The 25,898-nt window shown below is 53.6% G+C and overlaps 9 protein-coding genes across 9 annotated transcripts; 6 read left to right on the forward strand and 3 right to left on the reverse strand.

Annotated features, from left to right (window-relative positions):
- Positions 1-2,497: 2,497 nt before the first annotated feature.
- Positions 2,498-3,759, reverse strand: B0I36DRAFT_55770 (uncharacterized protein). The gene is made up of 4 exons (XM_046163023.1): positions 3,691-3,759; positions 3,555-3,630; positions 3,318-3,414; positions 2,498-3,247 (listed from the first exon to the last, which is right to left on the reverse strand). Exons 2-4 carry the CDS (start codon positions 3,616-3,618, stop codon positions 2,890-2,892), a joined length of 519 nt encoding a protein of 172 aa, XP_046004282.1. The 5' UTR covers positions 3,619-3,630; positions 3,691-3,759; the 3' UTR covers positions 2,498-2,889.
- A 1,177-nt stretch (positions 3,760-4,936) lies between these two features.
- On the forward strand, positions 4,937-7,598 carry B0I36DRAFT_389754 (uncharacterized protein; the record flags this gene model as incomplete). Its single annotated transcript, XM_046161363.1, has 2 exons — positions 4,937-5,597; positions 5,659-7,598. The coding sequence occupies exons 1-2, from the start codon at positions 5,318-5,320 to the stop codon at positions 7,596-7,598; spliced, it is 2,220 nt and encodes a 739-aa protein (XP_046004283.1). The 5' UTR covers positions 4,937-5,317.
- A 5,493-nt stretch (positions 7,599-13,091) lies between these two features.
- Positions 13,092-13,502, forward strand: B0I36DRAFT_356414 (uncharacterized protein; the record flags this gene model as incomplete). The annotated part of the gene is made up of 1 exon (XM_046157628.1): positions 13,092-13,502. The coding sequence occupies one exon, from the start codon at positions 13,092-13,094 to the stop codon at positions 13,500-13,502; it is 411 nt and encodes a 136-aa protein (XP_046004284.1).
- A 1,338-nt stretch (positions 13,503-14,840) lies between these two features.
- Positions 14,841-15,582, forward strand: B0I36DRAFT_55819 (uncharacterized protein). The gene is made up of 2 exons (XM_046163025.1): positions 14,841-15,195; positions 15,291-15,582. Exons 1-2 carry the CDS (start codon positions 14,973-14,975, stop codon positions 15,521-15,523), a joined length of 456 nt encoding a protein of 151 aa, XP_046004285.1. The 5' UTR covers positions 14,841-14,972; the 3' UTR covers positions 15,524-15,582.
- Positions 15,583-15,843: 261 nt separating this feature from the next.
- B0I36DRAFT_389756 (uncharacterized protein) lies at positions 15,844-16,991 on the reverse strand (the record flags this gene model as incomplete). The annotated part of the gene is made up of 3 exons (XM_046161364.1): positions 15,844-16,575; positions 16,655-16,807; positions 16,863-16,991. 3 exons carry the CDS (start codon positions 16,989-16,991, stop codon positions 15,844-15,846), a joined length of 1,014 nt encoding a protein of 337 aa, XP_046004286.1.
- A 2,243-nt stretch (positions 16,992-19,234) lies between these two features.
- B0I36DRAFT_341057 (heterokaryon incompatibility protein-domain-containing protein) lies at positions 19,235-19,678 on the forward strand (the record flags this gene model as incomplete). Its single annotated transcript, XM_046155988.1, has 1 exon — positions 19,235-19,678. One exon carries the CDS (start codon positions 19,235-19,237, stop codon positions 19,676-19,678), a length of 444 nt encoding a protein of 147 aa, XP_046004287.1.
- A 1,254-nt stretch (positions 19,679-20,932) lies between these two features.
- Positions 20,933-21,819, reverse strand: B0I36DRAFT_341060 (uncharacterized protein). The gene is made up of 3 exons (XM_046155989.1): positions 21,771-21,819; positions 21,627-21,712; positions 20,933-21,535 (listed from the first exon to the last, which is right to left on the reverse strand). The coding sequence occupies exon 3, from the start codon at positions 21,525-21,527 to the stop codon at positions 21,060-21,062; it is 468 nt and encodes a 155-aa protein (XP_046004288.1). The 5' UTR covers positions 21,528-21,535; positions 21,627-21,712; positions 21,771-21,819; the 3' UTR covers positions 20,933-21,059.
- A 479-nt stretch (positions 21,820-22,298) lies between these two features.
- Positions 22,299-22,863, forward strand: B0I36DRAFT_341061 (uncharacterized protein). The gene has a single exon (XM_046155990.1). The coding sequence runs from the start codon at positions 22,438-22,440 to the stop codon at positions 22,825-22,827; it is 390 nt and encodes a 129-aa protein (XP_046004289.1). The 5' UTR covers positions 22,299-22,437; the 3' UTR covers positions 22,828-22,863.
- A 338-nt stretch (positions 22,864-23,201) lies between these two features.
- On the forward strand, positions 23,202-24,640 carry B0I36DRAFT_378494 (S-adenosyl-L-methionine-dependent methyltransferase; the record flags this gene model as incomplete). Its single annotated transcript, XM_046160693.1, has 8 exons — positions 23,202-23,318; positions 23,380-23,418; positions 23,473-23,578; positions 23,695-23,709; positions 23,765-23,887; positions 23,947-24,055; positions 24,106-24,249; positions 24,307-24,640. The coding sequence occupies 8 exons, from the start codon at positions 23,202-23,204 to the stop codon at positions 24,638-24,640; spliced, it is 987 nt and encodes a 328-aa protein (XP_046004290.1).
- Between the last annotated feature and the right edge of the window lie 1,258 nt (positions 24,641-25,898).

The following is a 25,898-nucleotide window of genomic DNA, read 5'->3' on the forward strand; positions in this document are numbered from 1 at the left end:
AAGAGGAAATTGCAGGTGCACCTCATCGACTTGCCTACCAGCGTGCAGTGGGGGCATGAGTTCGAGAAGTGGCCCCCGCATCTATCAAGTGAGTTCGAGACATTCAGATAGCCGTTGTTCATCCAGAGGCATGGCGTGAGATCCATGTACGTATATCCCGTTTCATTCGATGCTCCGCTTGTCCGACAGTCAGCACCAATAACCTTGGATACACCAAATAGCATTGGTGAGCCTTGGGTACCGGGGTGATGGACACGGAAATCTAAACACAGAATTAGTAACTTTACTCACTGCCCGAGGGCGCCCGCACTTACTGGTGCATAGATCTAAGCTTCTTGGGACGGTTCTCTTAAAACACATCCCTCACGGAATAAAAATGATTAATAGACATAATAACAAAAACGATCTCATCTCGTTATAAATCGTAATGGATCCGTAGATATATGAGGAATAGATCACATTAAATGATCACAACCCATGGCTGGCAGGGTCATCATTGCGTGATAATTTGTACCTCTAAAATTGGATGTTCTCGCATTAAACAGGTGGGCAATGGTAAACTCAACAAGCTTACCTCCTGGGAAACTTAGATGACACTGTGACTTTTCTAAATACCTTTGAGTCCAGAGCGCTGAGTGGGATTCAATTATTGATCAGTGGAATTCGAACATTCCTTTGGAAAAGCTAGCACCGGGAAGAAATATAGAAGAAGGCCGCAGCACACTGGCGCCGATTGGGGACCTTAAGTGTGTCAGGCGGCCTTGGCTGCCCGAGACAGGAGATATAAAGGGGCATGATGAGGAGGTTTCCATAGCCCTAGAAAAAGGTAGACGATAAGTACTTAGTTAGGCACAGTGGGGATGTAGCGGGATCCAGGCAGATTTCACTCTTGAAATGCTTCCTGGTATGGAGCTGTCTTGTGTATTCCTATCACTTATTTCAGATATCCTTGACATAATCCTCGTGATTCCCATCCACATCGGGTGGATTTATCCCATCCTCGAGGGCCTTGACATATAAGTGTCCCGTGCGATACTCTTCATCGATCTGCATAATCTTGGCTTGTAGGCTGGATCTCACACACTCGTTGTGGTGATAATCACGCACGCGGCCCGGCACCCTCTGACTTATGTCTTCCTCAGCCACCCCATTCCGCCGCAAATGCCTCTTGAAAGAATCCTGCGTCTCCACAAGCAGACTCGCAACGGGAGGCCCATCAGGATCCTCGTCGAGGAGCTCAAAGATACGGGTCTCGCCGGTGGCCCAGTCCGTCAGTTTGGGCGGATTGCTGCTCAAGTGTTCTTCAGTCAAGCCCGCGGTCTGTGTCATGTAGTTGACGAACCCCCCGTGACCGAAGACGATGATTGCCGGCGTCGACCGGTCGTCCTCCATGTATGCTGCCCTCCCAATCATTATGAGCATCTTTATTGCTTCCTGTCCGCGCTGGATGAGGTTCTCTGGGTGCCAGAGGCCGTGCTTGAGATGCCATGGCTTGTTGTCTCTGTCTTTTGCCCCTGCCAGGTTGCCTCGCGGGTGCGTAGTGTCTGCCTTGCCAGCGACGGCGAGGTTGCCGAACGTCGTGCCCACGAGCAACGCGTCTTCCGGCACGGGCTGCACGAGCTGCTCCAGGTTGAAGTCGTCCAGTCCACCGTGAGGGAGCGTGATACCAGGCTTCGCTCGCAGCTCCTTGTCCACGAGCCGTCTCAGGTGGTCGAGCGGTCTCGTCCGGTCAGAGAACCAAGTTGTCTGCTCGGCAATGAGCGGCGAGATGGTGATACCAGACCTGTTATTTAGCCTCTCGGCCGGGAGCGCGATAATGGCGGTCTGGATCGCCCTCGACAGGCTCGAGATGACGACTGGACTGCCAGTGGTGACATAAGAGTTGTCAGGGTTGTCGAACATATCCTGGTACTCTGCTCGTGTTTTGCTAGAGCAGTAGTCGCGGCCAGACATCTCGGTCTTGGACCAGCCTGCCCTGGTCTCGTCGGTGGTGAGCAAGGGGTCCATCTTGCTGACGGCAGAGTTGTCTGGGACGTTGGACTCGGACGCTCCATGGCGGGTGAAGATGATCCTGTAAGTTCGTGATTTGTTTGGTCCTGGTGCCATTGCCGTGTAGATGTGCTTCGCTTACTTCCTCCAGGTTTGCGTCTTGATTGAGGCGGGAGTTCAGACCGAAAGAAGGTACTTTTTCCCACCCAGCGGTAAGGTGTGGCTATTCTTCTTATATGTGGCTCCGCTCTTGCCCAATAGATATCTGCTAACGCCTGGTTTGGCTGCCCGCCTTGATGCTCATCTGCCTGGTTATTGCAACACGAAAAGCAGTGCGCTGACCAGGCAGGAATAGTGGGCTCATTACGCCCGAAATGTGTGCGCTGAAAATCTGATCAGGCTGAGCACCAAAAGCCACATGCGGAGTGTCTCTGCATTAGCGTGCATCACCTCGCCTTCCCTGGCCCTTGTTACTGCGTGATAATGCTGTATGTCCTATGCCGCCGCTTCCCCCAACAATGCCTGCCAAGGCTCTCTTATTAAGGCTACATCGTTATAGCCTAGAGCCGGCTCAGGCTGTCCCCGCTCGGTGACAATGTGCAGGGACGCATGATTGGCCATTGACTCGGTTGAGAACGTGGTAAGGAACGACAGCGGTGACTCTTCATTCCACTTGATTCGGTTGCGATAAGCGGTGAAGAGGAAAAGGGAAAAGGCAGTGGTGTCACACTCCGTGCAGCATCTTGCAGAACGAGCACCTCTCCTAACCTAGGACACCGTTTCCGGGCATGCCAGTTCTCCTGGACCGAAGCCCAGTCATCGCTGATCAATGCTGTCGTCACCGTCATAGTCAACGAAAGCGGCTGTGCCATTGGAATACTTGGGTTCCATGTACTCGGCTTAGCACTTTGAGCGCTCGGAACCCCAACGCAGCGTCCCAGGCAACTTGCATCTGAGCTTCGGATCGTGCAGCCACGGCCGCACCACATGCTGGGCGGACGATACTCTGTCGTCGTACCCCTCTCTGGCATGGAGCAGGCTCCAGTCATTAAATATCCTGTCGTCTGTGCAACTCGAGATCTCCATCTGGTGCTGGCATGCCACCCTCTGCACCAAGGCGAGGGCGTCGTAGGCTGGGCGCAGGCTAGACACGAGCCCCGCGCGTGCGGCCGGGTGGGGCTGAGGCCAGAGCGATGACCAGCTTGCCTGCATGATCCTCCAGGGGGGTCGCCAGGACGTATGGGGCCTTTTCCCAGCTCTGTTGAGTTTGCGCGCCCGCGTCAGCTTCTTCTTTCTTCCCGGAGTGGCTATTTCGGGGAAGCACTTACACATGAACTGGCCAATCCGCGGCAGCCGAGCTCAGCCAGCACTTCTGCACCTTCCTCGCGATGGTGGGCATGAAATAGCATAACCTGTGTGGAATGGCTGTGAAGTCAACTCATTAGTGTCTTGTCCCAGTCGTCCTGGCTGTTGAGCGGGTCGCAACTACATGCCAGCTCACGGTGCGTGTTCTCGGAGGGATCAAGCCCTCGCAGAACTGCGACGCCCAGTTTGGTGGGCCGTACTTGCAGTAAAGTCGGGCCCGCAATGACGATAGAGAAAAATTGCCCAGGCCGACTTCATCACCATTTAGCTCAAGCTCTATGGTTCATTGTCAGCCAAAATGCCTACGAGTCCAGGCGCCCGAGGGCCAGCACTTACCTTCGAAGTTGTCGAGGGTTGTCTCGACTTCACGCACATCATCTTCCTCGGGCTCGACAAGAATCATGCGGTGGTCCGGAGCATGTGGGCGAGGCACGGCGACCGATTGATGGTATTGCTTAAATGATCCTGAACATCATAAATCAAAGCCTATGTTAGTATGAGACTTTTGTGATAAGATGCTACCGCTCCGAGGGAGTACGGCCGGCTTTTACAGCAGCGACTCTCAACCAAATTGCAGCATTGTATCATGTTGTCTCGGCGATGCGTAAAATCCCGATGCACTCTGTTACACATTTGTCCGCGTTTGCACCGCCAGCAGATAGAGACGCAGGGTGAGACCAGCAGCGTCGGAAGCCATTTTGTGCGGCTGGTGCTGTCCCGGCAAAGGCACCGGCGAGTGATGGCTCGCTCCCGCTTGCCTGGGAACGGTGAGTCAGGAAAGACCGCGATTGACGGGTGCATCGAGACGTTGCTCTTCTGGCTTACTTCCCTCGTCTTATCCGCTATTTCTATTGGGGCGCCTAGGAGGAGATGATCGGCCATCAGATCGAAGACGGTGCGAGATTGCGGGCGGTCGATCTTATGCGATATCCGTGCATGTCGACTCCGTTCTCTCAAGTGCTTGCCTTGTCGTTGTTGTCTAGACCCGTCTTTTCGCGAGCGGGGCTGTTGGTTGCGGGTGCTAGACATAAGGCTGTGGGAGGCGGCTGGAGCCTCTTGCAGCCTGAGAGCCTCGGAATGTGACGAATGTGATGTTTAAGGGCATGGTGCATCTGCAGAGTGGCTGTGATTTCGCAATGATCCTTGTTATCGCGAGCCAGCTTGCCTGGCCCCGTGCACGACCGTGCGCTGAAGTCTCATTGGGTGATGGTGGGGCCGTTAGGCGGCCCTCAAGAGAGCAGGCAGCACCCATGCTGGCCAGCTTGGAAGCATCTGCAGACTGAACAGCCTCACAAGGACGACTGCCGTGTGCGAGAGCAACCGTCCCAGAGGTGATATAAGCTTATGACAGCCTATACTGGATAATGAAGTGCCGACCGTTGCCGACGAGCGATGGGCTTTGGCCTGCAAACGCGTGCAAGTGCCTTGTCCATCCAGAGATGCTACTAGGTAGCGAGTTGACGCCTGCCCCACCTTTCTGTTGTGCGCCGCCCACCCGCCGCGCGCTTCCTCGCGCCTCCAATGGGGTCGCAACCCCAAGTTCAGCCCTGACGGACCCCCTCCGCGCATTGTGCCTGTTCCCCTCCCATCCGCACGTCTCCCAGCATGCTCGTGGACAACACACAGGACAGGAGTCTCGTCAATTACACCAAGTTGCAAACGCGCCGCTTGAGATCTCGTGTTTGGCGCCAAGTCAGCTAGACGCGAGCAACACCCGAAACCGCCTATCGGCAGAAATCGTACTTCCCCACTCTAGGCACACTCGAGCTCGATTTCACCGCCACTGCCCGTCTCACGGCCTCTCCCATGCCCGGCACCTAGCACAACGGCCATCCGCGCACGGCCAGTCCCGTCATGAACTATATCAGCAGGACCTTTCCCCGACAGCGGTTGTGTGGGGACGAAAGTTCACATCACAACAGCATTGCACCCACCATCGTGGCCGGTTCCACGCCGAGCCATCATGGCGGCCGATTTCACATGGCAAACGGAAAACAACCCGTACGCTGACGGACGACGAGGACAACCGGGTACCTACCGTTCGCAGCAGAACACCCGGCGCACTGCGGATAAGTCACGCAATCAGGATAGCTCCTCTCGCCGCGAATCCAGGGATGAACCTGTGCGAAAAGATTCGCGAGATGTGAAGGGCCCATGGGACGTTCGCAATGATCTTGCCCACGGAGCACAAGAGAGCTCGCCTCAGCAAGACAGAGCCAGCGTGGTCAAGGCACCCGGCTTTCGTAAGTTTGCATCCGTGATTCCATCATGGTGGTCACATTTGCTGACAGTGAGCGCCATCAGTCTCTCGATCACGCAGTGCTGCCCCATCCCGTCTCGTTACAGCTGCCAAATCCGAACTCGATATGCTCAGCAGCGAGCCGCCGACGACTGAGAATCCCGGGTACCAAGACCTGTTCAACACCTTTTGGGCTTGGAGTGACACATTAGTTGACCGTGTGTCAGTCAAGTCGCAATTTTCAAGATGGAACGCAGAGGCTGGGCCACGCCGGGCCTTTAATACAAAGCTGGAAAAGGCAGACGAAGGCACTTCCATGGCTCTGCTGCGTCGGACAGAACTGCGACAGCAGGAAAAGGATGAGAAGCTGTTAAAGACCAAGATCTCAGAGACCGACAAGAACCATCAAAAGGGATTGGAAGAGCTCATTTCGAAGTTCATCGCACTCACAAAACCCCCGCCTATAACTGCCGAGGTCTCGGAGAGAGATTGTGGCACAAATCAAGCGCTCGAGCGTAAACTCGAGCTCCTGCAAAGCCGCATCAAACAGCAGGAGGCAGCGTTTGCAGCTGGAGAGCATAAACTTCTTAAGCAGGAGAGGAATGTTGGCGCATGGCAAAAAGAGATGCAGGACCAACGTAATGCAACTTTGAAGGCTGTAGAGACGCTGCGGTTGGAGAACGAGAATCTCAAGAAACAGCTCACGACGCGGATGCGCGAAGTCTCCGAAAAGTCTGAAAAGATGTCTGATAAGCCCTCTACTGAGTGCGACGGCTTTAGGAAGGACCTCAAGAGGATCGACGATGACAGCAAAGCGCGATGCAAGACCATGGAGACTTTATGTCAACAGACTGTCGAGAGATTATCTCAGTCTTCGGCCCAAGTAACGTCTAAGATTACGAGCATGGAGGCAGCACTGAACAAGCAGGCGCGGGAGTGCGACAACCTGGGCATACAGATGCAGCAGGTCCGAGACTCATGCGCCAGTTTAACCAGCACAATCAAATCATTAGAGGCCGAGATGGAGAATACCACAGAGAAGGTTGACTCACTTGACCTGGAGAGCTTGGACAAGATGGTCAACACGTGGGTTGACAACAAGATCCCGGGACGGGTCAAGGGTCATGAGGCAGAGATCAACAACATGCGCAAGGAACTCTCCGCGCTCAAGGATCATCTCTCGGTCAGACACGTCTCGGCTGCCACACATTTACCGAACCAATCAGCCTCAGTCTCGCCAGATTACCTCGATACGAAGTTGGCAGAGTTGTACGGCAAGGTGCAGACGACGGTGGCGGAGACGAGTGATTGGCTCGGCGATGAGCTTGATGGTCTGAGAAATGACTTTCAGAAGCTCAGGGACGAGAAGCTGGCGGAACGCATCGCCGCCCTAGAGGCTGGAGGTCTCGAGAAGAGCTCCGATTCTGCTGCAACATTGGCGCTTGCATCGCGTTTACAAGACCTGGAAGGACAAGACCTGCCAGGCAAAGTGGACTCGCTGCAGACCCTCTGCATGGCTCGCCTGGGGGAGGTCGAAAAGTCTGTCAAGGACTGGAATACACAAGTGCAGGAACGCGCCAGTCAGGTTCTGCGCCAGGACTTCCAGGCTGTCAAGGATAAGCTTGAAGGTGTCGCGATGCAGGCAAACCACCTCGATACTCAATTCAAGAATGTGACGACCAAGGAGATGGCTCGAATGATCCTTGGTGAGCTCAACCAGGTCACCAATAAGTCCGACAGCCCGGGACGCAAGGCCATCGAGGCTGTGGAGAAGCTCAGCAGTAGGCTCGATACCATGTCGACAGAACTTACACAAGCCAAGCACGCGCACGCCCAGGCTCGAGAACATATGCAAGACGAATTCACGAAACTGAGCGACTTCGTCGAGGTGGTCGCCCGCACTGGGCAGCGCACAGGCGACAAGAGGTCCGCCGAGGCACAAGCGAATGGAGCCGACAGCCCTGTCGATCCGAAACGCCCAAGGCTTAGCAGCAATGATCGTTAAGTGAGCAGTGACGGACTGCCCCGTTTTGTGTATGTCGGGCTGTGCTTGTTCTGATAGAGCACTATTCTCATCACACACAGCCGTAAGTCCAGCACAAGCATGATTGTCTACGCACTACAGTAGTGGCCACAATCAGTCTCCACAAACAAACTTAATTGAGTTGATTCCCGCACGAGCCACATTGACCCAATTGTGGCTGAGGACTGTGCGAAAAAGGTTCAGCACTATGTACCGTCCATATAAGCTCCTCCATTTCTGGCTGCCTTTAACTTGGCTGATGCTCTGCTCCAGCGACCCTTTATGGCGAGAACCTCCTGACCAAAACATGGTTTATTCAGCTGCACATGCTTGAGAGATTGAGCCGTCTAAATAAAACCTAGACGCCATATATAGCTGGCCTATAAAACGGCACAGCGATCAGGTTGCGATTTCGATCTCGTTTCATACATGTGCTCATTTCTAATTAGAAATTGCTCCTGTATGAGAATTGCTCTTGAGAATACAGACGAGACATCTTTCTCAAGATTTCGTTGGTAATCTTAAATGCGGTGTTGGGGTGGTTGGGACCGCTACTCACGTGACTTTAGGCACGGCTGTGGAAAAATGTCCACGCCTGTGGAAAAAGGTCCACGCCCGTGGAAAAAGGTCCACGCCTGTGGAAAAAGGTCCACGCCCGTGGAAAAAGGTCCACGCCCGTGGAAAAGCTTCCACGCTCGTGGAAAACTTCCCCAGCGCCCCGCATTTCGCGAACCCCCTTTTGGCCAAAGCGACGTCTCTCAATCATCTTTGCGTCTTCATTCTCCGTGTTATCACTGCCTATGGAGGCTATGAAGTATTTTGCCCTGGGCCGGGCTAAGATCGACTATAAAAGTGACGGCGCCCCACCATGCGGTTGGACATTTCCTTCATTCGAAGATTTAGAACGGATCGTGTCAGTGTTTGTCAGCCGACATGGATACAAGGCCAGAACGGAGGAGAAGAGGGAGAGGACCCGATTCTATGTCTGCGGATATAAACAATGTCCCGTTGCGTGGAGCGCACAACGAGTGGTCGACAAGTTTCCTCCGCTCTTAGATTCGCTTGAGGTGGTCCGCATACAATATTCAACCACGATCAGCCATAACCACCAGCTTACCGCTCGTCCGGAGCCAAAACCCCTTCCAGTCGATATGATCTGGCTCGGAGTCCCATTTGGCCCCCTGGTTGAGGAGGGTCGATCTGACTCCGCTATACCATTAGGTGTTCCGATGTCTCAGGAGGGGAAGAGGCTAAAGTCGTCTGCTCTCGATCTAGTAAATGTCGAGCCGCATTTCAAACACCAAGAACATGACGATGACGAGACCGTATGGGTCTATGAGCCGTTGATCATGGCGATCTCGGCAACCATCAAGAACCCATGCCTTACGATGTCGGCGACTTTAACATGGAGTGCAGACTTGTTCCGAGACCTTCGCGAACAGCTTGCCGATGCCACATCTGAGAGGAAGAAGCTCGTTCTTCTCGGATGCATGTCAACGCCCATCCTGGTGCCGGAAGGGCCCTCTTTCGATGAATATTGCGAATATATGAAACTGTTTATGGACAACAATGCTTTTATTATAGCATATCCTACCACGGAGGAGGCAACATTCCAGGCAAGCAAAGTTGGCGATCTTAGAATCCTCGACGAGTGGGCCGCAAAATTCGACGGCCAAGGAATGAGCTGGCTCGCATACCGACCCATAACGTGCGATGGTGGGCTATCGGCGACGTGTAACCTGCCACCCTCTCATGGTGGCCGCATGGTTATCAAGCCGACACATAGCAGCAGTGGAGAGGGAGTCAAGCTTATTAAAGTCAGCAATCGCAAGGGACTGAAGTGCCGAATCCCTGGGAACAAATGGGATGCCGATATTCAGCCCAGGAACCATCTCTTCCACCAAGAGTATGTCGACTCATTAGTCAAATTTGGCGAACTTCGGGTCTGTATGGTGCGTGATCTATCTCAAGCGGCTATAGACGGTCTCATTCCCCCCAGGTAAGATCATTAGTATCACCATCACCAGACCAACCACTTCTGCCGGCAAGGTTCAATTCTCGGATATGAATCAGAGTCCATTCAGTCACGAAATATTCGGGGAAGGAGTCGGGGATGAGCACGCTCAAATGCGCAAGTATCATGAACTGAAGCAGTTCGCCTCTCTGTGGTTTGCCATTCTTTTTAGGCTTGCCGATTTTGAACCTGGTCTTGCCTCACTTAAGGATGGCGTACGTCTCGACATTGGCATCTCAGAAGTCGCAACCGATGGGCGATTTTTCATTAATGAAGTCACACGATTGTGGAATGCGTCAAGCTTTTCAGAGGGGAACTCTACTAACGTTCAAGAACAATGGGGCGAAGCTATTGGCCATTCGTGTACACAGCCTCGATGTTGGCAGCAATACCCCGAGCTGTTAGAGACTCTTGGGACAGAAGGAAGTGAGGTGGGCTTACCTGGACGCCCCGCGAAGCGACAGCGGCCCGGATAAAGACGTACTTTCAACATCTCGTCTTGCTGGTTATTACCAATTCTTTATTCGTCTCCATAGCTTTCCTACTATACTCAATCAATCGGGCTTATACTTGCCGCACGGAGCTAAGCCGCAATGCGAAGCTGTGCTGCTTTTTCTACTTATCCTGGCCAAGTCTATTAGCGTACGACCATCCTCGTCGCGGTTATCAATGTCGGCGCCGCTATCTAGCAGTTTCTGCATAACGTCGTCACGCCCCAAGATGTCGCCCATGACAATGGAGTCTTCCATCAATATCTCGGCTATCCACCTGAACGCCTCTCGCTAGCAGCAGATCTATAATGCTGATGTATCCCTTTTCGGCAGCTAATGATATCGGCGTCCGACCATGAATGTCTTTACTGTCGGGCTCTGCGCCACTGTCTAGCAGCAGCCGCACGACGGCTTCGGCCCTGTTGTAGACAGCCCATGCGAGCGGTGTCCGACCAAAGGAGTCTCTTTCGTCAATTCTGGCGTCTCTATCGAGCAGCAGCATCACATTCCGCTCGCATCCCATGCCGGCAGCCCATGAGATCGGTGTCCGACCGGTCTCATCTGCACGATCAACCTCAGCGCCGTTGTTGAGCAGTAGCAGCACTACCTCGTCGTGCGGATTGCTAGACGCCCATGAGAGTGGCGTCCGGCCGGCCGTAATCTACCTCGGCGCCCTTGTGAAGCAGTAGCTGCACAAGATCTGCGAATCCGTTTTCAGAGGCACAAGCTAATGGTGTTCCCACGTTACCACGAAAGTTGATATCAGCACCTCTTTCTATTAGTAGCCGCACCGCCTTTGTATGCCCTTCGTTGACAGCATACATGAGCGGCGTGAACGCAAGCATCAGCATCGTCATAGTACCATTTGTGGCACTAATTAGCGATCTGGTCAGACGTGCAGCTGGTCTCGGGCTAGACTGTCAGCAGTGGCAGCCAGCACAGGCAACCGGGCGAGAGGAGAAGCCGCGGGTGTCACGGCTCGTCTTCGTCAGTGCAGATCAGGTCAATAGCACAGAGTTCTCGACTTATACGGACCGGCTGCGAAGCCGGGGTCTGCTCAAGCGGTTCTTTGTCGACGAGTGCCATACGATTATTATGGACGCTAGCTATCGAAAGCGGCTTACGGAGCTGAAGTGTATCTACCGGTACGGCTGTCCGGTCATCTTACTGACAGCTACACTACCGGTGCGGCTTGAGGCTTGGTTCCGCCAGATAATGCTTGCAGGGGACGCCGAAATCATCCGAGCAAGGACCGACAAGAAGAACATCAGCTATAACGTCATGCAAGTCACGGGACCAGGTCGGAGCGCAGTCGAGGACGAGGTCGTGAAGCATGTCATCCGACTGACCGGCCGCATGAGCGGGAGGCAATAAGGCGTGATCTACAGCCGGTCCAAAGCAAACTGCACACGGCTGGCGGAGCTGATCCGATGCGGGTACTACCACAGCGACATGAGCTTGTTTGGATTACGCGGCGCTCCAGAGACGACCGCACGGCGGGTATGTGGCATGCGGCCCGCCATCGCTGAAGCTTCCATGGCCCCCCGGAAGCCTCTGAGGGCGGCCAAGCGATGTTCCAGAGCCTGTCGCCATGAACGCAGAATCGTCCCCTGCAGCCAGATTACTTTTCAATCCAAGTCGCGCCACACCAGGCGGCCAATTGGGAATGAGCGGCCATGCAACCTTGACCGCACGGGCTGGACAGCTGAACATTGATTCGGCTATGACATAATATCGCTGACAGACTTTGGGACAAGCGCGAGTATGGTGGGTATGGAGGAATTGATAGCGGGGGTTTCACGCCAAGACTCTAGAGCTAGGTCATACTTTCTGTCATTGATGGCGTCGGAAATGCAGGCTAGAGCCGATCTTGCATGTAGATCGGTCGCTCATACCACGGCCAGTGCCGCGATCTCGTCGTCGGCAGGCGTGCCTACTTCGCGGGACGATTCTCGTTGAAAACCTCCACCCATAATCAGACCCTAGGACCACGGCATATCACTCATAACGAAATACCCCTTTCCCCCACATTCGATTTTCATAGAAATCTCTCGTGGTGACTTGGTTCCTGATTGATTGCAAGCTCTAGAGTCCTGCTCGGTCGCCCAGGTGCGCCCCGCATCAGTGTTGCCCCACTCGTTGTACTGCATTAACAGTCTGGCTTGGGCGCCACTCACGTACTGTACCAGACGAAGAACAGAAAATATTAAGGATTTTGAAATCGATATGATCGACAATTTCGTAGTGCACTTGACGATGCGAAGATACTACTCATATACTCTTTGAGGCTCTCGGTGGCCGGCCGACGATATTATTGTGCAGCTTGTGCGGCACGTCGAGGAGCAGTACAGCAGAAGAAAAGCCCGAACCAACTTCCCCAGCGGATGTAGATAGACAGCCTAATCACTTCAGCGAAAAGCTCTTCCATGTGCTTCGCAAAAGCCGGGAAGTTCAATGCTTGTATCTAGCCCATGCCAAGTTCACGCCATGATAATTTGAAAGGACCTCCCAACTCGCAGATTTTGAAGCTGTACCCTGATTGATTGATTGATAAGCCTGTGTGCTTCAAGTGGCGAGAAGGATTTTCGTGATCCATTTCCGGGTCACGGGGAATGTGATCGCCTGCATCACGTCCAAAGCATATAGTAGAGAAAATGCTGGATACCGTCAAGATGCGCCCGGATGCTGAAGGGGTTCCTAAATGCTCTCTAAGGAACATCGTAGAGTTAGGCCAATATTTTCAGCTCGCGTGACGTATGGAGGCGCGAAACTAAGGCGCTAAAAAAGAAGCCGCCTCAACAATTAAACCCCAAGTGGGCATTGTCTCCACCTGTTGATTCACTGATACAGAAAGTACTTGACGTCGGTCGCGGAACAGGTATGTTTCCTCCTCATGTTCTCACAATTGGCGCACATAGCAGCTTACTCGTCCAGGCATTTGGGCAATGTGAAGAATGAACGTCTAACTTGATGCCCTGCGAGGCCGAGCTCATATCTTTCAGTGATTTTGCAGACCACCATCCTCATATTGAAGTGATCGGCCTGGACATCTCCCCGCACCAGCCACACTGGATTCCTGTAAATCTGAAGTTCGAGATGGATGGCATCACACAGGGGTGGACATATCCCGCCGACACATTTGACTACATCCACATGCGCTGGCTGGTGGGCTCAATAAGCGACTGGATCACTCTCTACAAGGAGATCTTCAAGGCTCTCAAGCCAGGCGGCATATTTGAACGCAAAGAGTCGTCCTGCCTGATTCAGAGCGACGACGAATCCGTCGGCCCGAATACTGCACGAAATCTCTGGCGCTTCTATACGGCAACGTCTTGTCTTCGGGGTTTCGACAAGTTTCCGTCCTTCACGCGCGCCGATTGATCTGTTAGATATTGCCACTTGTCCCAAGTCATGAAAAATACGCCCACTGCTCAGTACACCCAACGCCCGAGGGTAATTTCTAGATACAGACTACTCTCAGCGACTCGCATCCTTAGGGTATACGTCCCCAACTCCAATAGACTTCTCCACCGACATAGCAACGCGAGATAATTAGGATCTTCTCCCGAGGACCGATGGCATGATACCAGCTGGATATACGCGTCTGAATGTTCTGCGCAGCAGCGTTAGAAACTCTTGGGCTCACGATAAACAATTGTCAACATTTCACACGAGGCTGACATTAGATGCCTAACATGAAAGCCGCCTAGAGCTCGTAGGCTCAAATAGCCGATCCTGTTTATTTCAGCGACATGTTTGGATTTTTGTAGCCATCCATGTTAAGCTGTGCCTCGTGGCCGAAGACCATTCAGTTCTTGCCCTGAGGTGGCAGCCGACTTTACGTGCCCCACAGTGGAGTCATGATGCTGCTGCCACCCATTCGCTGGTGAGCTTAAATCGACCTCCCAATTCGAGGCTGAATGAGAGTCATTCTCAAAAGCTTTAGCCAGTAACTCCGGCTTGTACTCCGATTAGAGAATGCATTTATATTATACAGGTCCTCTATAGTGTGCAGTCCCTTCATCTATGCATGGCCAAACATACTGTTATCGACAGCGAGCAGTCATTAAATGATAGCGGAGCTGTGCCGCAGATAGGCGGATCGTCATTCTTGAAAGGACGTCAGGAGGCGAGGACCTCGCACCAGCATGAGACAACTGCCGCAGGCTCGCCGCAGATTTATCATCTCCTGAGGTGCTTTGGATCGGTCGGCTTTTTTTCACTATGCTAGGCTGTGTTTCTGTGGCTACGTACCTGGCCTGGCTGTTATGCTCGGATCCACGTTGATTCCCATTGATCCCCATCGAGAGACAGAAGGATGCAAAGCCAGTTATGCGTTTATGCTCCATCGGCTAGACCGTGTTTGGTCAAAACCCTGTCGCATCTGGCCCCGCCCATCGTCTGACCCATGGCTGGAGCGATTTGTCTGTAGTCGACGCCCCGGCAGAAACCGCCTCCACTACGCTCCTTCCCGAGGTCATGGGAACTTCGACATGAGCCCGCCGTCATTTCCATTTCGTTGGACACCAACACCCAAGCGCTCACAAGCACGACCGTGTCGGACATTCCCTACTGACGTTGGATAGAGTACGCCTCTGAAGCCCGGGACAAACCATCGCGCGTTACAGAACCCGCTTCCACTTTGGGTCTGTCTAACCGCGTCCTTGACAATGGCATCCACATTCACGCCGAATCCGCATTTTTCGCCGACAAGCTCGCTACTGAGGAGAGCCTCGCCGCCTTTCGCAACCTCGCCTTCCCCAAGCAGCTCACGGCCCTCGAGCAGTACTTGGGCGCTCAATTGACGGAGCCCAAGACTGCTCTGCTCGCCGTCGGCCGCAAGTCGGGACAATGCGAGGCAGGAAACACGCAGAAGCGCCAGGCCTGCTGCCGCTCAACCTACTACGAGCCAGCCGAGGCCGAGCGCCAGCCCTTCGTGGCTGTCCAGGATGTCTTTTGCAGCAAAACCATCGCAAGCCCGCCAAGCAGCTGTTCCTGCACATCGATGAGTCTCTCGGGCGAGGCCTTCGCGTCATTGCCTATCACACCAAGAATGACTACGTTTGGTCCCCTGGTTCGGTCATCCCTTCAAGCCAAATCCTGCCTATCATGTATTTTAGCAGGTAGTGACTCAAGTCGAACGAGAGGAGCTAATCGGATGGCTCACAGACCACCACACCCCGCCTTCGTCGGAGAAGGAGTTCGGCCGTCGAAACTATGTGTGGAAGACTTTCACTTGGGATCAAGATGGCCAAATGCTTGCGGCGGTTTCGAAGGGCGGTGGTAAGAAGCGGACAGTCATCATCGAGGATTGCATTATCGAGGTAGTAGAACTCGTGCATACCTCAAACGGCCATGCAGGATGGGACACCACATGGAGGGATGTTAATCACTCCTCTTAACGCATCATGCGAGCAGACGTGATCTTCCTGCTTAAACGGTGGGACATTTGCGTATCGAATCCTCGCAAGCGTCCAAAGGGATCCAAATTGACAGAAGCTAGCCCAGACCGCGCTGGTCTAGATGCTTATGAGCGCCAGAATGGCAAGGACCTCCTGGGTCTGGTACACAGCTTCATGATCGAGGCCTTGGACATGGCGATGCCGTAGGGGCGAACAGGTGTTGAAGAGAATAGACAGGGGGCGGATCTGACTCGGCGAGGATCTCTTGGCTTCTGCGTTCTCTGAGATATCAAATGGAAATACTGGACGCGTTTGTGTCTTCATTGTGCTGCTCCTTCTGTTCTCGCGCTCTCCTCCATCTGCTTTTTGAGCCACTCGGCAAGGTGCTCCAGGGAGGTTGGTTCGGCAAGACTAGAGTGCCCCAGGGGGTCCCGTTCGGATCCTTGGATGTCCACCCTCTTCAACCCTTGCAATGCACAAAGGTCCTGGATGCCTGCATTATTCTTGAAGGACTCGAATCCTCTCTTCTGTATCAGGTCACTGTCAAATTGAAGAGACAAGTGCCGCAGCCGTTTGCACTGTTTCAACAACTGGATACAAATCGACCACGTGGGAAGCTGTACGAGCCCCAGGTCTGAAGATATAGCCCAATTGTTGGTAGGCTCCGAACTGCTTTCCCAAACTGAGTGCAGCGTTTCAATGTTCTCGCGTCCGATTTGGCCAGCTGCCATGAGGAACATGGTAGCGCTTTTGAGGCTATCGAAGCAAAATGTGATGAGGCGAAAGGCCAAGGGCAGCGCTTCTCCGCGTATCTGCTTGTTGACATGAAGAACCGATGACGCTTTGCTCAATGGGTAGTAGAAGCCGCTGGGGTCCCCTATACCCCGAGGGAAGTCATTGTGGTCGAAGTCTTCGTCGTCTACTATTGTCCATTTCACTCCACGCAGCGCGAATTTGTAGATGATTTGGCGAATCTCCGAGGGTAAAGCGCTTAGAAAGCCAGGGGCGGGGTCAGGGGTAGAGTTTTGAGTTGCTGCCATTTGCTTATGGAGCTAGGAAAAATATGCATCGTCAGCTTGGTGTTAAGTTACAGCCGCATTGCACGATCACGGACGCGGAGAGGACACTGACCTCCGCCGTAGACAGCACGTTCGATGCCTGGGCCTCGGAAAAGGGAATGACAAGGCCCAGTCCGAACTTGTAGCAAATTCTAATGAGGACTCCGTAGGAACCAGGACCGCGATCATGGCTAAGTATGACGGAATCGCCGTTATACACCACGGTCTGGTGAGCATTTTGTCATTAGCTTGCCTCAATAGATTCAATTTGCTAAGCTTACCTCGCGGTTGTCGTTGGAGACGGAGTCCCAAACGGAGAATAGGCGCGGCGTGAGCATTCCGCTCGAAGCCGTTGGGCCGCTCGACAAGGCCTCATTCAGGCTCAGCCAAAATCCCTTCTTTTCCTCCATCGTCTGGAGGGGGCTACGTTTGCCATGCTTATGCCAGTGTGAACATAATTCGAACAAAAGGATGAACCAAAACAAACATACAAAAGAGGTTGTGGTAGTACCACAGCAGAAGCGTTCAGCGGAGTTACGTTTCTTGAAAGGCCAGTTGAATCTCATCCACACCTCCACCACAGTATTTTCTTGCCCCTACAGTACAATAAGCCAGACTTCATGCACCGTAAAGCTTGACTCCATGCCACGTACAGCCGAACGTAAGCACTCCATGTTTTATAGGTCATCCCGGCTCGCCCCCTTACTCTCATATTACAATTGTCGTCTGCTCCGGTATTGTCGCGAGCCCCCTGTCCCAGTACAAAGCGGCCTTGAAGGCATGGCATGGATTTATTACGCCCGGAGGGAAGTCCCTATAGGGCCTCGACGCTACCTTGGCCTTGAAGGCGGTGGAATGGGGTGACGATGGGAATTGCCTTTGAGGGCAATTTGATGTGGGCGGGGCGATTGACTGCTGGGCAGTCTGTGGCCTTAAATTGCCGTCGAGTGCAGTGCACGTGGTGCGAACGGGCGGTAAATTGGGCCAACGAAGTTTAACTAGGGAACCCCCCCGGACGGAAGTCAGCGACTGGCATGTCGTGTCGTTATTTTACCGTCAACATCGTCGGTATCTCCCCTGGGGTCAGCACCAGGCTCGTCGGACAACCAATGACGAAGAGGTCACAGACGGACGATGGGGGCAGACGGGGCCAGGCAAGCAGGCCGGTCAAAGAAGCAAGCAAGTCAGAAGGTGGGCAGCAGCAGGCGGAATGGAGGGTTGGAGCGGTCGAGGCGGATGTGGACGGCTTCATGGAGGCAGAGTCTCTAAGAAGGCAGGCCAGGCCGTACCTCTTCGGGGTGGCCAAGGTGTCGCTATCGGGACTCGATGCAAACTGGGGCAGAGCGACGTCGGGCTCGGGAACCGGAAGGAAGACGCCCGGCATGTGAAGAGGTTATGTGAAGTGTTCCTCCAACAGAGCCTATGGTCCAGGGAAGCCTCCCGCGACTGGCGTCTTGCGCTAAATCAGGGCCTGATTCAAGGGCGCTCGGGCCCCGCCGGGCGTGCATGGTTGGCAAGGGTTCGCGATCGTGATTCGAAAGACAATTGGCACAGTAGTGACCGCGAATTGTGTCCGCTTTTTAGACTTTAGTTACTGCTCCCGCACGGACCATAAAACTGTGACACATTATGCCGCACACTGTGCAGATTGTCCTAATAGCCAGTACCCTCCAAAAGTGGATTACAGCATAACATGCGGCAGTTGGGGGCCGTTTCTTCGTCACCTCATCTGCAATGGTGATCATTGCGAATCGTCGGACAACGTTCGCCATGCACGTCGCAGGATGACGGCACAGTATGACACGGTTCTCACAACGCGGAGCATTAAAGTCCACTTTGTGCCTGTTGATGCGGGATAAATTTTACTCGAATGTCTATTCTGCACACATACATATGCAAACACTTTCTGCTGCGGCGCACGACCAAAAGTTGGCGTCATGGTCAGCCTCTCCTTACGCGAGGAAGCCCAACCGGGTATAATAAAGGAGAAGTAGCCCTTACACTCGGCCCACTGATTCTGGCCTCCTACAACGGCAATTGAGGAAATGCGCTCTGGTCGTGTCACGTTCGTTGCTCGCGATTCGCATCTTGCAGGTTATTGTAGAACGATGCGAACTGTTTATGAGCGTCATTGCTCCGATCACGATGCTTCCTCATTGAAGAGAGCATTACGATTTTCTAGCACTCCTTAAGTAGCCATTTGGATCTCCGTATCAGGTGCCGATGCTACCTGAGTATGGTGTGCGGGAGACGTTGTCATAAACATGGTACCCATCAACATGCTCCTCATTAACTTTAAGTTTGTGAGGTTGGAACTTTGCCCAGGATTGATCCATGTTTGATACTGTAATTATCTCAGATCATCAACTGCAGCTCTTTGCACTGCCAATGATTCAAAATCGACACTCCAGATAATATGAGGCAAAATTATATTGCATAGTTATGCACATTGTATCGTCACAGGTGAGTGACGAGTCTGCCTTACCCCGCACTTTCAGCCTTACATTGGGGCTGAGAGACGGCCCAATATCCCACCATGATAATGCTGATGCCTGCTTCTTTGCATCCCATTTGACCTTCACGTGGGATATTCGGCGACCGAGATTCCCTCACCCCAACCAGGAACCCTGAATGCCATCGGTAATACTCTACAATGCGGCTACTGCAACGAGATAACGCCAACAACTACACCCTCACGGCCGATCTGCGCGCTGACGACATCCCCCCCTACGCCATCCTTTCCCACACCTGGGGCGCCGGCGAAGTCATCTACAACGATGTCAAAACGAGTTCAAATGACTGGCAACAGAAAGCCGGCTACGATAAGATCAAATTCTGCGCCGACCAGGCCAAGCGACATGGCCTGCAGCATTTCTGGGTAGATACCTGTTGTATCGACAAATCTGACGCCGTCGAACTCCAGACGGCAATCAACAGTATGTTCAGGTGGTACCGTGGCGCGAAACGATGCTACGTGTTCCTGTCCGACGTCTCCTGTCCCCCGACCTCCAGTCAGCAGCGGGGAGTGATATCGGGGGAGGCTGCGTTACGAGGCAGTAGGTGGTTCACGCGGGGCTGGACACTTCAAGCAATATGATGGGCCTGGTGTCACGATCCGGTCTCCGGGGGTCAAGCCGTCTGACCGGGCGCTGGGGTTTGTGTTCTGAGAAGGTAGGTAGAACCTGCGCAATACTGACTCCGTGCTGTCGTGATCTCTGGGGGTTGTCGTTCGTGTCTCTTGCGAGATATCACACTTGGATCAATTGAGTGACTAGGTCAGGTGAAGGGTAAGAGTGATACTTAGATTGATCGCTGAGGATGAAAGGTAACGACTGTCTAACTAGGAGATGCCTCATGGCTAAATATCCTTTCCTCCTCATCAGCTTTCTGTAGCGATTGCCTGTGCTCACGGGTCCTTGTCTGCTGGCTCACTGGCTCACCAAGTGAGCCGGTGATCCTTATCGTCCCCTTATCGCTTCATGGTTTACGTAAGCATGTCGTGGTTCCTGGTATCGTCCCGCGTGCATGACCTGCCCTTGTCCTTGGCCCGATCTTGCGACCTGTTGGTCGGGTCGTCACACTACGGGCTCCAACTCCTAACGAGGGGTTCGCCGACATACCCGCCCTTTGGGTTTCTAAGACGCCCAATAACCCGACGGAGGCGAGCTCGCAGTCTGATTTTATCAAAGGCCGAATCGCCCGTCATTAGAATAGCTCTCCGAATTCGATTTACGAGGCTGTTGACCAGTTCTCGAAGGGGGCGCAAGGAATCATGTACAAGGCGGTGTGGACGAAGTCGGAGATCATGATCCTACGAGGGGAGATCGAGGCCCTTAGTAAGCGTCGTAGGTCCAAAACAAAACGAGGAGGGAGCCTGACTCTAGCCGAGGGACAGGACATACAGAACTAGAAGGACGTGGAGGTCCGGATCAAAGAGGAAATGCGACGGAGTAGTGGTCGGAAGTAGAGGACTAAACTGAAGGAACGGTGTTGTGGTATATGTAGCCAGCCCGGACACAACGCCCGCATATGTAAGGTAGATGTGGAAACGTCTTAGGAAGACGATTCCGATTGATTTCAATTGATTTTCTGGCGCTATGATTGACCTTGCTGGGATTGTTGTCGCGTGGTCGTTATGGAGTGTCCAGCTCACGTGTTTGTCCGGCTCACATGTGGAGTACGTTACTACCGAGACGTACGGCACCTTCACGCACCCAGTTTGTACGTAGATTTTTCTCCATCTTGATAGTAAACAGCATAGGGGCTAGTCAGTGGAATAACTCGCTAGAGGCCTTTTACTCGACGTATAGGGTAAAAGAGATTCAATCTGTCGTCCACACGAAGTTCGGAGTGCTTGCAAACCGCCGGTCCAGGCAGCAATTGGATTTTGACGCTATATGTGCTATGACCATATCTCTTAAATCACGCACACCAGCCAACTTCTCCCCCCCTCACGGTCGTGCGTCAAGTAGGACATTTCAGCACCTAGTCAATGCGGTGCTCCCGGTATCGCAAAACCTCCGCCGGTCACTTGATCCACCGACCGTTCCCGTGCAGTCTTGGTTCAGACCATCTAGAACACTTGGCTCTCCCGAGTCAACCCGGATCAACATATCCACACAGCCGCGTGTCAGGGTTCCCGTGAAGATACCATTGGTCTCGCTCTCAGCGATAGTGAAAGTATCGCCAGCTGTAGTGAGAGAGGTGGGGAACTCGTAGGTGCAGCCGTTGCGCTCACCGTTAGCTCTCGCCCAGGTCAATTGGCAGTTCACGCCGTTGTGATCGAAGTTGAAGGCGGCAGAACCACTGGGATCCGTTCCGATGTCGGCTTGCCTAGGCATGCCTGCAGTGAACCCATCACTGTTTAGAGGTCTGATAGTATCTGCTGTGGCCAGTCCGACGGGAATAATGACGCAAGCTAGCTCGAGAATTGCCTTGGTACGCATGATTGGGGCTATGAAAGGACCGTTAGTCACCTTGGCTAAGACTGCAGAGGATAGGAAAGCATGTAGAGGACGGAGTAAGCCTAAGGAAGGAAGCCGCACCTTTTGATAAGAGAAGTTGGCGCGGGGCAGATACTAAAGACGGTAAATAAAGAATGGTGGGATCTATCAGAGGTTAGCAAATATTACTAAAGTAGAGTTTGTTATGAAAAGTGGAGGGAGAAGGGAAGTGAAACGCCGGCCCACCTCGTGAAGACTCAGACCTTGAGCGAAGATTGAAGTGCCGGATGTCTCTGAAGGAGTGAAGAAAGACGAAGGCTCAGAGATAAGTCGCATATTTATATATATGGCGATGGCTAATTGTGTTGAATGCTCCGGTAAACTGACGAAAGTATTCAGTGCCAGAATCCGGGGTCCTGAAACTGAAACTGCTAAGCCAATTCATGAAACCCCTTCTGTGACGCCGAAAGCTCAAAGAAATTGAAGGATGCCTGGCCAAGTAGAACGTATGCAACACTCCCGAGCTCCCCTAAAGCATTGCCAAACGCCCCAAACATCGTTAAACTCGATAGCACTTTGCGTTGGAACAGGTGATCTACAGGGTCCTGTCTTAGCCCCAGGCCTAGGAATCCTTGGCAGAACTTAGCCCGAACCTAAACTCCGCCTACTACCCCAACTTATTCGCGGAACCTTATGCTGGCCGCAAGCTATTCTACATTAAGTTACTCCCCTTGGTACTAACCCTTAACACTCTTGAGCAGCGGGCGGTTGTGGTGCGGCCACTTGGGCCTTAGATATGGATCACCCAGCAGGTCAGGCAAACATGACTCCCGTAGGCAGCAATTCTGCCTGACAGGTTGATACATCTGTTTCGACCCAATGGTGGACGCTAGGTACGGCTTCACTATGTTCCATGGTACTTGGGTATGTTTGCCTCTGTCTACGGCCTGCTATGTCACTTGGGTGCTATCGGGTATGGACGGGCGGGCAGTATGGGCGCGGAGCAAGCAGTTTGTCCAGGTATGGCACGAGACTCAGTCAGAGTGGGATCGTCTCTGTGCCGACGTGGGGGGGCTCCTACAGCGCTCGGACTGGATCCGTTTCTGTCAGTGCTTCTCTGCGGCCTCGTCCATCTCACCCCAGCTGTGGAGAATACGCGATTCATATGCGTCCAGAGCCAGCAGGTCAGAGTCGGTCACGGCGGGTTATTCGGAATCAGCTACTCTGCGCCTGGCCTCGCCGACAGTCCGGTTTCCCTTGGTGCGGACAAGAGGAGGAAGGCTATTACGTCAGCCCATTTTGACCGATACTTGCTGTGGGCTAGTGCGACAAAAGCGAGGTATGAGTAAAAATAACGTTGGTCAGCGAAGGCCTCCACCTATTCCCGCTGATGTAGAGCAGACCCCTGCGCTACAAAACCGGCTCACAACCCCGCCGGGCTGGGTCATCCTATTTCGAGCGATAGAGTCCCTCGGATTCCTGCAGCAGGACGACGCTATTCCTAATACAACCATCATTCCCGTGCTGCCAAGTCACGCCTCAACGTGATGTTCAGTTGGCAGTTGGTCGCTCATACCACCTAAGGTCGGAGATGATGTTCTGCCCTTTATTTTCCACCTTTCTTGTCGATCATTCCTTCATAATTCCGCTTGTACTAGCCGCCGGTTCATGTTCAATATGGCTTCCACTGATACACCCGCGCCGGTTATAGAGTCGCCCAAGTCGGGTCAATCTCCCAAGTCGGCGACCTCTCCCAAGTCGGCACGGTCTCCCGGTGAGACAGCTGCCCCGTTGGTATACATCGACCGCACCGAACCATACTGAGGCTGTTGTAACCCGCTAACAACCCCTCCAGGAAGCCGACACGTTTGACGGCGACTCCGTTCTGGGGGTGGTATGGCACGCGGACGACACGCTGGCTGCTTGATTCTGACTACTTCACTTGCAGACGGACGAAGAGCTCTCCACGGCGTCCCTGACTTCCAGCCTCCGCGAGTTTCACATGGTCCATGGCCGTGCTTACCACAAGGACGAGAGTGGGTGGCCGAGCAACCGTACCACTGATCGTTGCGACGGACGTGCGCCCCAGACTACTTCCTCCCCAGCGATGAGGTGATTTTGCTATGACGGACAACTAGTTATTGAAATTGACTGACAAACCTCCAGTAAGAGTCAGACCGTCTGGGTAAGTGTGGTCACTGGCCACTTCATGGTCGACCGTCAGCTCATGTGATGGACAGACTTCCAGAATCACCAGCTCCTTCTGACCTTTGACGGTCGCAAGTACTTCTCTCCTAATGCCGAAACAGCAAAGAGGGTTCTTGATGTTGGCACCGGCACCGGCATTTGGGCCATTGACTTTGGTATGCAGCCTTCCGAGCATATGTGCACCTCTTGGACACGTGGAGTTGACATTCTGCAGCGGACGAGCATCCCCACGCCGAGGTACGTTCCTTGTCTGAGTGTAGGCTGAACGGCACTCATAATCTCTGGGTTGTGGGAGTCGACATTGCACCCATCCAGCCTGGCTTGTAAGTATCCTTGTTGAACTTGGCTGGCATGACATGGGGCCTGACCGCAGAGGCAGGGTTCCTCCCAATCTGCGTTTCGAGGTTGACGATGTCGAAAAGCCTTGGACGTGGACACAGCAATTCGACTACATCTTCGTCCGCATGCTTGTCGGCTCCCTGGCGAGCTGGGAGCCATTCTTCAAGCAGGCTTACGAGTGAGCTCCTGCATCTCCATCAGTATTGAAACGCAGCCCGCTGACCATACGCCAAAGTACCCTCGAGCCTGGGGGCTGGATCGAGCTCCAGGACCCCGGTACCCCCTCTGTCTCTGATGACGGCACCTTGAAGGACAGATCCCCTTTGTGGCAGCATGACAGACGCTTCATCCAGTCTGCTAAGAACCTTGGCCGCCCGATCCATCTCGCTGCCGACCACGACGAGCGCCTCAAGGACGCAGGATTCATCAACGTCGAGCGCAAGGTCCTCAAGTGGCCCATCAACACATGGCCCAAGAACCCCAAGCACAAGGAGGTCGGCTTGTGGACTCTGGCCAACATCGAGGGCAATCTCGAGACCATCAGCATGGCCCTGATGACCGCGGCCTAGGGATAACTAGGGAGGAGGTGGAGGCCTTCCTCGTGGGCGTCAGGAAGGACCTTCGGGACCGCAGGATCCATGCTTACTGGCCGGTGTGAGTGTTCAATATCTGCTCGAATTATTTGGGGAATAAAACTGACATCGTCTACAGCTACGTGACCATCGGCCAGAAGCCGTTGCTGGAGAACTAGACAGCTCAAATTGCATCAAGTCTTGACCGTTGGGATCAATATTACGCGAACATCGCACATACAGATTGGTCTCATCTAGTAGCGCGGGGGCGGTGGGAGCAAGTGTTGATGATGATTTAGTTTGGCATTCATTACATCAAATGGTAGCATATGCTGCACAACAGCACTCTTTACTTCAGCACATCGAATTCGCAAGAGGGTGGTGATTTCAGTGTTGGCGGAAGCGCCCATGGCAACGAAGGCTCTGCAGCCGCCGGCCGTAGCTTGGGACTTTCGCTCTGGCCCGGCGCGGTATCGTCCAGGGCGGTCTCCGGACCCGACGCCATCGTTGAGAAGTCCCATCACAGATGACGGAGAATCTCTTAATCCGTGGACGTCGCGTCGAAGAACGGGTCGTCACGTCGAAGAAGGGTCGTCGCGTTCGTAGCAGGATCATCTAGATCGGCATCCTCAACGGGCTGCCCAGTCCGACTTGGCCGACGTCCGTCTCGACGACGTCGTCCGAGAGGCCAGAACTCCCTCGTTCTGTCTGTGTTGTACTCGGAGGGCGCTCTGAACCAGGGCCGGGCGGAGGCCTCTCTACGTTCGCCAATGCACCGTCGAGTGGGGTCACTGTTGCCGACCACAGGATATATCGGCACGCTGACCATCCTCCCGAGGCAACACTACGGAACTCAGCATCCTCACGCAGCGACAACGTGCTGGCCATGGACATATGCCTGGCAAAAAGTATCCAGGATGGCACATGGGATGGGTCTGTTATTCGGCCAAGCCCACTGCACTCCCATGACGAAGACTCCTCAGTGATGGCTTACGGGAGGGCTTACTGAGCCAGCAGCCTGGCTTCGGGCAACGCAGGGGCCTCATACAATAAGTAGTGCCACGGCCAGGGCGCTGCTACCGTCAAGAGTCACCAGTTTTAGGGCACGCGTTTAAGGGCGGCACATATCCCACAACGAGCCTCGATGGCGGAGGACAAAGGATGACGGTGATCTACGGTGCAGGACCGCCCTATTCACCAACACAGGATGTTTCACATACCACGCCACAGCTTACTTCAAAGGGTTAGAACGCGA

This window comes from Microdochium trichocladiopsis, assembly GCF_020744255.1.
Source record: "Microdochium trichocladiopsis strain MPI-CAGE-CH-0230 chromosome Unknown B0I36scaffold_16, whole genome shotgun sequence".
Lineage (NCBI taxonomy): Eukaryota > Fungi > Ascomycota > Sordariomycetes > Xylariales > Microdochiaceae > Microdochium > Microdochium trichocladiopsis.